The sequence below is a fragment of the Solanum stenotomum genome, chromosome 4 (genome assembly GCF_019186545.1).
Source record: "Solanum stenotomum isolate F172 chromosome 4, ASM1918654v1, whole genome shotgun sequence".
Classification (NCBI taxonomy): Eukaryota; Viridiplantae; Streptophyta; class Magnoliopsida; order Solanales; family Solanaceae; genus Solanum; species Solanum stenotomum.
The window spans coordinates 10,911,021-10,921,658 of NC_064285.1; the positions used below are offsets into that span (position 1 = coordinate 10,911,021).

Consider the following 10,638-nt stretch of genomic DNA (forward strand, 5'->3'; position numbering starts at 1 on the left):
CATTTAAATCATATTAAAGGTTATAGATATTATTTAGGGAAATTCTAATTCGCAATTATAGTTTCGTCCAATTTTACTATTCACCTAATTTGTATAATTCACTTGATTTGTACAATTCGGTTGGTATAAATCCAATTTTTTCATAATTTGGTTCCTGATTGTATAAATCCAGAATTTTGTATATGTTGACCCTATCTATTTATATATGATTTATGAAAATTCCATAATAAATTATTGTATTTATATATTGGCAAGCAAAATATAAAAACGAAATTATGATAAATTCCTAAATGTATAAATACATATTTTGTATGTACTTACCATATTTGTATAAAATATACAATTGTAGCCTCCATAGCAAACAACACAATAGTTATGAAACGCAATTATCGAAACTATAGCTATAAAGTCTTATTATATTTTATTATGTTTGCAATTTTTGAAATTTTCTCGAATGATAAATATCCAAATTATAACTATAAATCTCTAATTACGTCAAAATGTTAGTCATTTTTATTTAAAAAAATCATCTTTATTATTGGGCCATTGGTGCCTTGCTAACTTCGTTGATTCTATTGCAGGCGACCCGCCACCATATCTACTCGGTGTCGTCGTCGTCATCTTCTTCTTCTTCTTCTCTTCACTCTTCATTCATAAACTTGAGCCTGTTTTGTAGACATTCATTGGTGTATATTTCTGGATAATTGCGGTTAATTCAACGAAAGCTGACCCAAAATTCTCATCCTGAAGCTGTTTGATAAAATTCCTAAGAGGTGTCTCAATTTCAAATTCCAACTTTTTTTTGCTTAGCTCTACAATGTAATCACCCTCAACCTTTTATTATTCAAATGGCCTGTAATTCCATTCTCAATTCTCCATTTTTGCCTTCTTTCCCCTCAAAAAACAAACCCCATTATCGGAAAAATACAATTCCGGTAATCATTTCCTGCAATTCTCACAAACCCAGAACTGAAGAAGACAAGAAAATTAGGATAAATCAATTGGGTTTACTTAATCTTTCTGTTACACTCACTGTAATATCAGCTTCACTTGTACGACCCGCAAATGCAGCAAAAGTGTCTGAAAAGAGGAAAAAGTCTGAAGCTTTAACGCCACAAGAGTTGAAAAAATGGTCACAAGGTCTTCCCACTGTGAGCAATAGGTTACCTTATACAGAAATATTGGATTTGAAAAGGGAAGGGAAACTTAAGCATATAATTAAGCCACCTAATGTAGGGTTAAAGCAACGGCCTGAGGTAGTGTTAGCTGTTCTAGAGGATTCTAAGGTTGTAAGAATTGTTTTACCTTCTGTTGAGAGTGATCCAAGATTTTGGGCTGAATGGGATGAGTTAAAAGTTGATGGACTTTGTATGAATGCTTATACTCCACCATTGAAAAAACCTGAGCTTCCTTCACCTTATTTGGGGTTCTTGTCAAATATTCCTGCTTGGTTGTTTTCTTTTATGAAGGCCAAGCCACAGTCGAAAAAGGCGTTGGAGTTGAAGAGGATGAGGGAAGAATTGAAGAGAAGGCAAAATCAGGAGTTGGCGAAGATACGGAACGAGAGGGAGAGGATGGAGAAGGCAATGAAAATGCAGAAGAAAATGGAAGAGAGTAAAAGAAAAAGAGAGATGAAGAGAATGAGGTATGAGGAGTCCTTGCGTCAAGCGAGTAGAAGTTCTCACGATATGGCAATGGTGTGGGAAAGCTTGGCTAGTGATTCAAATGTTTCCACTGCTCTTGGTTTGGTTTTCTTCTACATATTTTATAGAACTGTTGTATTTAGCTATAGGAGGCAGAAAAAGGATTATGACGATAGGTTGAAGATAGAGAAAGCAGATGCTGAGGAAAAAAAGAAGCTGAGGGAATTGGAGAGGGAAATGGAAGGGATTGAGGGTGTTGATGACGACGAAGAAGAAGGAAGGAAAGGAGAGGAAAATCCTTATATGAAGATGGCTATGCAATTCATGAAGTCAGGTGCTCGTGTTCGAAGAGCACGCAATACGAAACTTCCCCAGTATTTAGAGAGAGGTATTGATGTTAAGTTCTCTGATGTTGCTGGGCTTGGAAAAATTAGGGAGGAGCTAGAGGAAATTGTTAAGTTCTTCACCCACGGGGAGATGTATCGCAGGCGAGGAGTCAAAATACCAGGTTAGATATATGCAGATAGTAATTTGTAGGGGTCTTCTTGAATGTAGGTTCCTACTTGAGTTTGTTGTTTGATCCATATTTTCTTTAAGCAGGAAGTCCTTCTCTTTCTATTTCCGATCTGCATGAATTAAGCCATATCATTTGCTCTAGACTTGTTAGTTATTTGTTCTAGGTACTATATATTCCTGCACTAGCCGCAATACTGTCATTTCCTTATAAAATCGTGTGTTTAACTGGATTGAATTGACACAAAGCTATGGGCTTCTTCCACTGTGATTTTCCAGCATTATCAGGTCCAAGGTTCTTTAATCCATTACTAGCTAGGTCACCTATGCCTCTTTCTTTTCCAGAAAGGTTTAGTACTGTTCTGTCCTTTGGCTGTAGACACTTCCTATCTCTATAACCCCTGATAACAATAACAACAACAAATATCACGTCTATGAGTAACATTTATAGTGCGAAATGTATTTGCACACCTTCATTTTATGATAAGATGAATACCTCTTTCTCTGGTTATTAACATTTTCTTGCATTTCACTTCCCATGGTTTGTTAATGTAACCACATGCAAGAATAGTACTCTCTCTGACTTAAATATAACATAAGATGTTTGATATCTACTTCTGTAACTTTAATTGAATGAACCTCTCTGTCTGTCTGTCTCTCTCCCTCAAAGTTTTTGATTACTGATTCTTGTTGTTATTAATTACATCAGTTTATACAAATAGCTTTGCCAGTGTGGACTTTGCTGCTTTTGTATTTTTTAAAGCTATTTCCCTGCAATTATCATATTTTTCCCAGTTCTTTCCTGTGAAATTTCACTTCTCAAATAATGACAACTTAGTGTGCCCGTAAGATTTACGATGCACCTGTTTGATTTTTCTTTTTCCTTTTTTTAAAAAAATAATTGTGGTATATGGGTCCTCTTGCGTGCACCTCGACTATTCCACTAGGTACCGCTATGTCTCACTAGTGCAGGTACCTGGTAACTCTTTTGCACCTTCCTGTTTCACTTTTCCAGTGATTCTCTCAGCTTTTTTGTCTCCTTGTTTGGCACATTAGCTTGGTACGCTTTATTCTTGTCTTATACCATCACGTATCTATTGAGAAAATCTTTCAGGGGGGATACTGCTTTGTGGTCCACCTGGAGTGGGGAAGACTTTGTTAGCAAAGGCGGTGGCTGGTGAGGCAGGGGTGAACTTCTTCTCCATTTCTGCGTCTCAGTTCGTTGAGATATATGTTGGTGTTGGGGCTTCCCGTGTTCGAGCTCTCTACCAAGAGGCGAGGGAGAATGTAAGTTAATTTTCTATCTCTCTACTATCCACGCCATCGTTCAGAGTCATTTGCTTATAAATGCTTGGCGTTATAGTTGGCTACTGTTTTTCCACCTATGCTGTGAATTAAGATTCTGCCATTTCCCTCCTATTCTGAATGAACTGTTTGCTTTTGTCTTTTCATAGTGCAAACCCCAGCTAGTTTGGTGTTGAGTAGTAGTTGATTGCTTGATTCTCTGTTGTTGAGTGGGCTGCTTCATTTTCTTGTTTCTGAATCTTGTCAAGCCATTTTTGCTTTTATTTAGAGTGGTTTTATATGTAACTTATAAAGTCTCAACAAGATATGAGCATTATTATGTGGTTTTGCATAGGCGCCATCAGTGGTGTTCATCGATGAGTTGGATGCAGTTGGCAGAGAACGTGGTTTGATCAAGGGTTCAGGTGGACAAGAACGTGATGCGACTTTGAATCAGGTTCCCTTGGCATTTTGCACTTATGAGAAACTGTCACTTCATCTTGTTGAGATCTCAGGCTACATTAATTTAGAATGTTCCCCTTTTTTCTCCAGCTTCTTGTATGCTTGGATGGTTTTGAAGGCAAAGGTGAAGTCATCACTATTGCTTCTACAAATAGACCAGACATATTGGACCCAGCACTTGTTCGACCAGGGCGGTTTGATCGGAAGATATACATCCCAAAACCTGGTCTAATTGGACGAATTGAAATTCTTAAGGTGCAAGTTGCATGTGTAATTTGTCTGTTGAAAAGCTTAATCACTTTGGGGATGTACAACATCTTAAAGCTCTTTTCATGGGGATATATAACATCTTAGTAAGCTTGTTATATACTTTTGGTTCTTACATCTCATTTCCTTGGATTAGGTGCACGCTCGTAAGAAGCCTATGGCTCCTGATGTGGACTATATGGCTGTTGCCAGTATGACTGATGGAATGGTTGGTGCAGAGTTGGCCAACATTGTTGAGGTCGCTGCTATTAATATGATGCGTGATGCAAGAACTGAGGTAATAGCTTTTGGTTTAGTCTGGGTCAAAAAAAAATTCTAACCTTGTAATTAAGCAATATATGTCGATAGTTGTTAACTTGTTATTGACTGTACAGGTAGACTTTTTGGCGTAGTCTTTAAGAAGCGTTAGGTCTTCTAAATCTGAGCTCTTATTTATTACAGATGCGACATAAGAAAAACTTTCTTCATTGTTGCTTCCAATATGATGCCCTTTTTAGGCGGAGAAGTGGGTGGGTTAATGTTGCTTAATGGCCTCAAAATGTAATTCAAATATCATTGTTGAGAGACCTCATTCCCCCAGGAAAAAAAAATGTATGCTGGAATTTTTCTTCTGGATTTATCATGACAGAGGTGAAATTCTGGTCTCCATCCATCACTGAAGTTCACTTTGCCAAATACTTACCTAAAACGGGTCTTCCAGACCTACAGTTCACTTCTCCATTATGTGCTCTTCTGCTACCAGACTCGGTTAAGTTTGTATAACCTTAGAGTTTGGACTTCGCAGATTACAACTGATGACTTGATACAAGCTGCACAAATTGAAGAACGAGGAATGCTTGACCGGAAGGAGAGAAGCCCTGAGATGTGGAAGCAAGTGGCTATTAATGAAGCAGCAATGGCTGTGGTGGCAGTGAACTTCCCAGATCTTAGAAATATTGAGTTTGTAATGCTTTTTACTCTTCTCTATTTTGTTACCGTCTGCTTTGTCATTGTTGTTTTATGGTATGACAGTTTGGTGAAGCATCTTTATTGAGTTAGGCAATCATGTTGATGTTTACCCTACTTCTTTGCTTTTCACTCGGTTCACTTTCCAATAGTACCCAAATATGCATTTTGTTTCTAACAGATGCTTGCATCATATCTGTTGTACCACTTGAATTTTTGTCTTAGGATAACTTCTAGGGAACCTGTACAAACTTTTGGCTTATTTCCTAATTATTCAGTGTTGGTGGCGTATCATGTCATGATATTACCTTGTCAAAAATTAGCAAGTTTTGGTGTTATGTTTATCGTTTAGATATTAAAAATCATGAGAAAAGTGCAATGTGTGATTGCTATCATCTTGCACACAGTAGTTGCCTGTTTGAAAGTTTGACGAAGTAGTTGCAATCATGCTCAAATGTTAAATTTATGATACTTTTTCCCTATACAATATACATGGATACTAGTTCTATAATTTAGATTAATTACTAAAATCTCAATCTGAGTTAACCATGTGTTAAAGGGAAGCAATACCTGTCTGGTAGAATACGACTTGTTAGAGTGGAATTTGGTCAGTTAGGAAAAAGTAGAGACTTGATGAAAGATCAATCAGTGTATGTCCATCCTGACTTCTGATTTCTCATGTTTTTTTATGTAGATCTAGATGTAATTTAACCATGTATTAAACAAAGTATGCTGTACACATTTAATAGAATATGACTTGTTATAAAGGAGCTTTGGAGTGGACTGGCAGTTGGTACGGGTAGGAAATAGAACTTGGATTGGTTAGGAGAAATTTGATGAAAGAGCAATCAGTGTTTGTCCTTCTTCCTGAATTCTGATTTCTCATGCCTTTTGCTTGACAATATAGGGAAAAAAGACTCATGCCATTTGTTAATGCAAGTATCTTTTTCTTTTCTTCCAAAGTGCATTGAGTTCTTATTTTCATACTTCCTAAAAAAGGTGTTATCAGCATCATTACAATTGATGATTTAGTTAAACCCATTGTTACTTAGTAATACAGCATGAACTTTTTTCAAAGTGCCTTTTTATGATTTTTTTTTTAATGTTTCTTTTTGAGAAGCTCACTATTGCTCCAAGGGCTGGAAGAGATCTGGGTTATGTGCGGATGAAAATGGATCACGTCAAATTTAAGGAAGGAATGTTGAGGCACAGCTTCTATTCCCTTCATATTACACTTATCTTTCTTTATTCTTTTAAAACTAAAGTATTGGAAATCTAATGCAACAAGATATGCTAGTGTAAATGTAATGGTACTAATAAGTGAGGGTATTTCAAACTTCTACTCATGTATTTCCTCAAGCGGTATGAGGAAATATATGTGTAAACACCACAGACAAAGAAGTATTTGCCTTTTGAAATACCTCACTGTCTGTTGGTCTTACTTCCCATATAAGCAATTTTTTTATTTATTTTTTTTGAAACTGGTAACTTACTTCCCATATAAGCAATTTGGAAAACACGACCACCTCTTGCTTTTCGAGCCACTAACGTCAGATGTCAAAGAAAAAAATTCCAGATTATAGGCATCTGTAACTTTTGATGCTTCATTTTAATGCAGCCGGCAGTCGCTCTTGGATCACATCACTGTTCAGATAGCACCACGTGCTGCTGATGAACTCTGGTATGGAGAGCACCAGGTAAGATATGCAGAAACTTTAAATTTTAGTTTTGCATCATTTGTCACCTACCGTTTAAATATCTTGAAAGGGATCCATGCTGCTTTTGTTGGAGTCTTAAAAGATTATTATGAAATATAGCCTAATAGGTATCATGAAGCAAATCCATAGCCATTTGGACAGACACATAACTCGTGTCCAACATGAAATAGACATACAAACATAAATATGCACAAGGGACATTACATGTAGTTTTGGAATAAATTTATTGATAAACTATGTAATTGACCCAATTAAATCAGGAGTCAGACTTCAGATGTTAATTTGACAGTATGCTACAGTATTCTCATAGCTTGATTACTGGGCGAACATTTCTTCTGCATAGTTGGAGAGACTTTTTAAATGTCACTTGAGTATTTAAATGATCAATGAGACATTATATTACATCCCTTTTTGTATGAAATTAGGACCTAAAGATACATTTGTGGTTTAAGCCTTCAAGGTAGTATTTTAATAAAGAAGAGCAAAAATAATAGAAGGTGGTTCAGTGGGTTGTTTCCAAATTATTTCCAGGATACATTAACATTTTCCACTTTCATCTTTTGTTCTAGATAGAAATAAGTCCACCCGGTGTCCGGTACTGGGAAGCGCTCCCTACCAAGATTTTTTATCATTTCCCAGGGCATCCTTATTTATCCGACCGCAACCCTTAGTGGTGAAAATAAGTAATATGGTGTTCTCAGCAAAAATTTGCATTTTCTCAAAAAGTGAAGAACTAATTCAGAACCATCTTCACCAAATCAATCAGTTACACCTAAATCAAAAGATTAGTTGGTTCGATATGAATCCTTTGTATTTATTCCGCTCTATTCAGACCAATTACAACCATCCTCATTAGGTTCTAATCGTAGCTCTTAAAGTGAAAGGAAAAGCATGCTTCTTATCTTCTCATTCCCCACTGATGGAGAGAAAAACTAGTCCCCCCCCCCTCCCCCCCGGCCCGAAGTCTAACCGAAAACTACCATAAGCAGTGCCACTTTCTTAATAGAAATTTTGATATATATACTAATCTAACAATAGACCTGTTTCACGCAACTTATTTGAACCTGAGGTAGCTTTGTGATATTATTATGGAACATGCTGCTTTGGAATTTGAGTCTCACACCCAAATGTAATGCACATATATGCACATATGCCACTTGTCCCAAGTACCCACCCACTGAGTGCAGTTACCTGTTCATTCTGGCATTCTGGGTGTCAACTTGTCCTATTGTACATGAAATGTTTCACTTGGCCTTTTTTTTTTTTTTGAGAAGGTATGTGTCATTTGCCATTTATTTATTCAAGTTCCAACTACTTGCTGTTATTATGCATAAAAACGTAGTTATATTAGGATAAGATTGGCTATTTATTTTCCTCCTCTTATTTTGAATACATAGGAGCATATGTGAATCATCTTTACTAATTTAAACATGTCATCCAGAGGATTTTTACTCTTCATTTCAGCTTTGAAAACCTCTGAGGATACTGTATATGGAAAAGACTTCTGAACAGCTGCTAAATGTCTCTTGCTAGCACCAGAAACGTGTGAGATTAACATATGAATTATAAGACTGTCTATATAAATGTACGGGCAGATATTCCTTCGCATACTTACTGTGTATAATGTTTACACGTGACTTCTATACATCCTTTCAGAAATCAGAAGTTTCCATGCATTAGTTATTTTACAACTAATGTCTCTTACTAGCATCAGAGACGCGGGAGATAAATAACAGCATCAAGAAGATGGTAGAATTATAAGATATGGAAAATCTATGGCTAACTATACAAACTATCTAAGCCAGAACTAGTGAGTTAATAAAGTCCTGAAGTTCTGCATTAACAGCAGGATACAAGTTGGACCAACTAAACAAATTTGCAATACACCTAGTCTTCAAAATGCCTAAAGCAGTTGACTCTCCATCAGAACATCTCTGTTCCTCTCTAACCAAATACACCAGATTAACATATGAAGTATAAGACCTGCCTATGTAAATGTATGGGCAGGCCGCAGGCGTTCCTTTGTGTGTACTTACTGTGTACATTGTTAAACACGCGACGTTTCTATACATTCTTCTAGAAGCTTCCATGCATTAGTTATTTGGATCTCTATTCCTACCCCTACCCTTACCCTTTCCTAGTCAAGACTCGAGAGTTACCATAATATCTTATCCAGCACCTTGAATAATAGCAGTGAACATATTGTTTGTATCAAACTGTAACCTAGGAAGTTAATATGCTTTTTGATGACATAAAGTCCATTTGGACAACAATTCGTCACTAATACATATAAAATATTTCAGTTCAGTACAATATGGGCTGAGACTGCAGATAATGCGAGGTCAGCGGCTCGGACTTTTGTTCTTGGTGGTCTGTCTGATAAACATTATGGTTTGTCTGACTTCTGGGTTGCAGATAGGATAAATGTAAGATTTCACTATCTTCACCCCTCACTTTAGTTATTTAACTATTTCTCCTTCCCCATTCATCAAGGTTTCAAAGGTAATTTTTAGCAGAAGTGTATCTTTCCCTCTTCCAGAAGTACGAATGTTTCATTGGTATGCTGCTGCTAGAGTTTCAAATATGCTTCTAAAATTAAAAAAAGATCCTGTCTCTTTTCTTTTGGGTTGCACTCTCCTTGGTAATTCAGTCCATCCATATTTTCTACATTGATGTGTCTTGCGTGCCACCTGAATTCCAAAATATATTTTGCTTGTCAGGACATTGATTCCGAGGCACTTCGCATCTTACATATGTGCTATGATCGTGCAAAAGAGGTATCATTAGAAATCATGTCTCCTCTCTACCCCTGGTCTGAGCGGAAAGAAAAGTGAAGATAGTGTGAGTGATGAAATTGCATGCTACTTAGGTTTTCACTAATTCAATCTTGAAATGACTGTACAGATCCTTCATCAAAACCGAAACCTTATGGATGCAGTTGTCGATATACTAGTTGAGAAAAAAAGTCTTACTAAGGAGGGATTCTTTAAACTAGTTGAGCTACATGGGTCCCTTCAACCAATGCCTCCCAGTGTAGTTGATCTCAGGTCTGCTAAACGCTTGGAGTTCCAGGATACGCTCACAAAGCAGAAGGAAATTATTTCTCAACGACGCAATTGAGCAAGGTGTTTGGGATTGTGATGTGATCATTACGTAACCATGATCTGCTGTGCTCTTATAATCATGCTTACCTCCTTCAGTTGTTGGTGCGAAGGGAACTTGAGTCTACTTTGCAGGGTATGACTTCCTTGGATCTAATTTTGTCTTGAAGATCCTGTTGAAGTGGTACAATTGTTGAAGCAGAATTCTGCTACCTCAGATTGGATAGAGCAGAGATTGCAAGAGCTCTCTGAATGAATTTTGAAGCTTCAAGCGCGAATAATGATCTCGGATCTATGAAGCTATAAATGTGTACCGAATGCAGTGAACTCTTTTTTTTGGTCATTTAGCTGGTTTTCCCTATTCCATTTTGGTATAGATTGCACAACAGAAAGGATATGTATAGGTCACACATATTATTTATGCTAATGTTGCATAATATTCTCATTAAAATCTACTTTACAAGACTCCAAATAGCAGTGTTTCCAGTTGACAATCTAAAAATGTACTTAAGCCTTGGTGGGCAAATTTAACAGGTACTTGTCTTAGTTGGAAGTAGCATGTATTAAATTGAACAATAGAGGCATGTGTTAGTTGGTTTGGACATCATCGTTATTTTAACTATGGAAATGCTAGCACCATAGGTTAATTTGGTTTGTTCTAAATTATAGTTCATTCTTGGTTCCTATAATTTATACTTAAATATA

General features: G+C 36.7%; 1 protein-coding gene across 2 annotated transcripts; it reads left to right on the forward strand.

Moving 5' to 3' along the window:
• Positions 1 to 567: 567 nt before the first annotated feature.
• Positions 568 to 10,385, forward strand: LOC125861762 (probable inactive ATP-dependent zinc metalloprotease FTSHI 2, chloroplastic). 2 transcript variants are annotated; one of them, XM_049541622.1, is made up of 12 exons: positions 568 to 2,151; positions 3,271 to 3,443; positions 3,796 to 3,897; positions 3,993 to 4,157; positions 4,306 to 4,446; positions 4,954 to 5,112; positions 6,235 to 6,320; positions 6,733 to 6,811; positions 9,136 to 9,258; positions 9,553 to 9,609; positions 9,737 to 9,957; positions 10,047 to 10,385. In XM_049541622.1, exons 1-11 carry the CDS (start codon positions 849 to 851, stop codon positions 9,950 to 9,952), a joined length of 2,604 nt encoding a protein of 867 aa, XP_049397579.1. In that variant the 5' UTR covers positions 568 to 848; the 3' UTR covers positions 9,953 to 9,957; positions 10,047 to 10,385. The 2 variants fall into 2 exon arrangements, with proteins under 2 accessions (XP_049397579.1, XP_049397578.1); XM_049541621.1 differs by having other exon boundaries at positions 569 to 2,151; positions 10,033 to 10,385.
• The last annotated feature ends 253 nt before the right edge of the window (positions 10,386 to 10,638 follow it).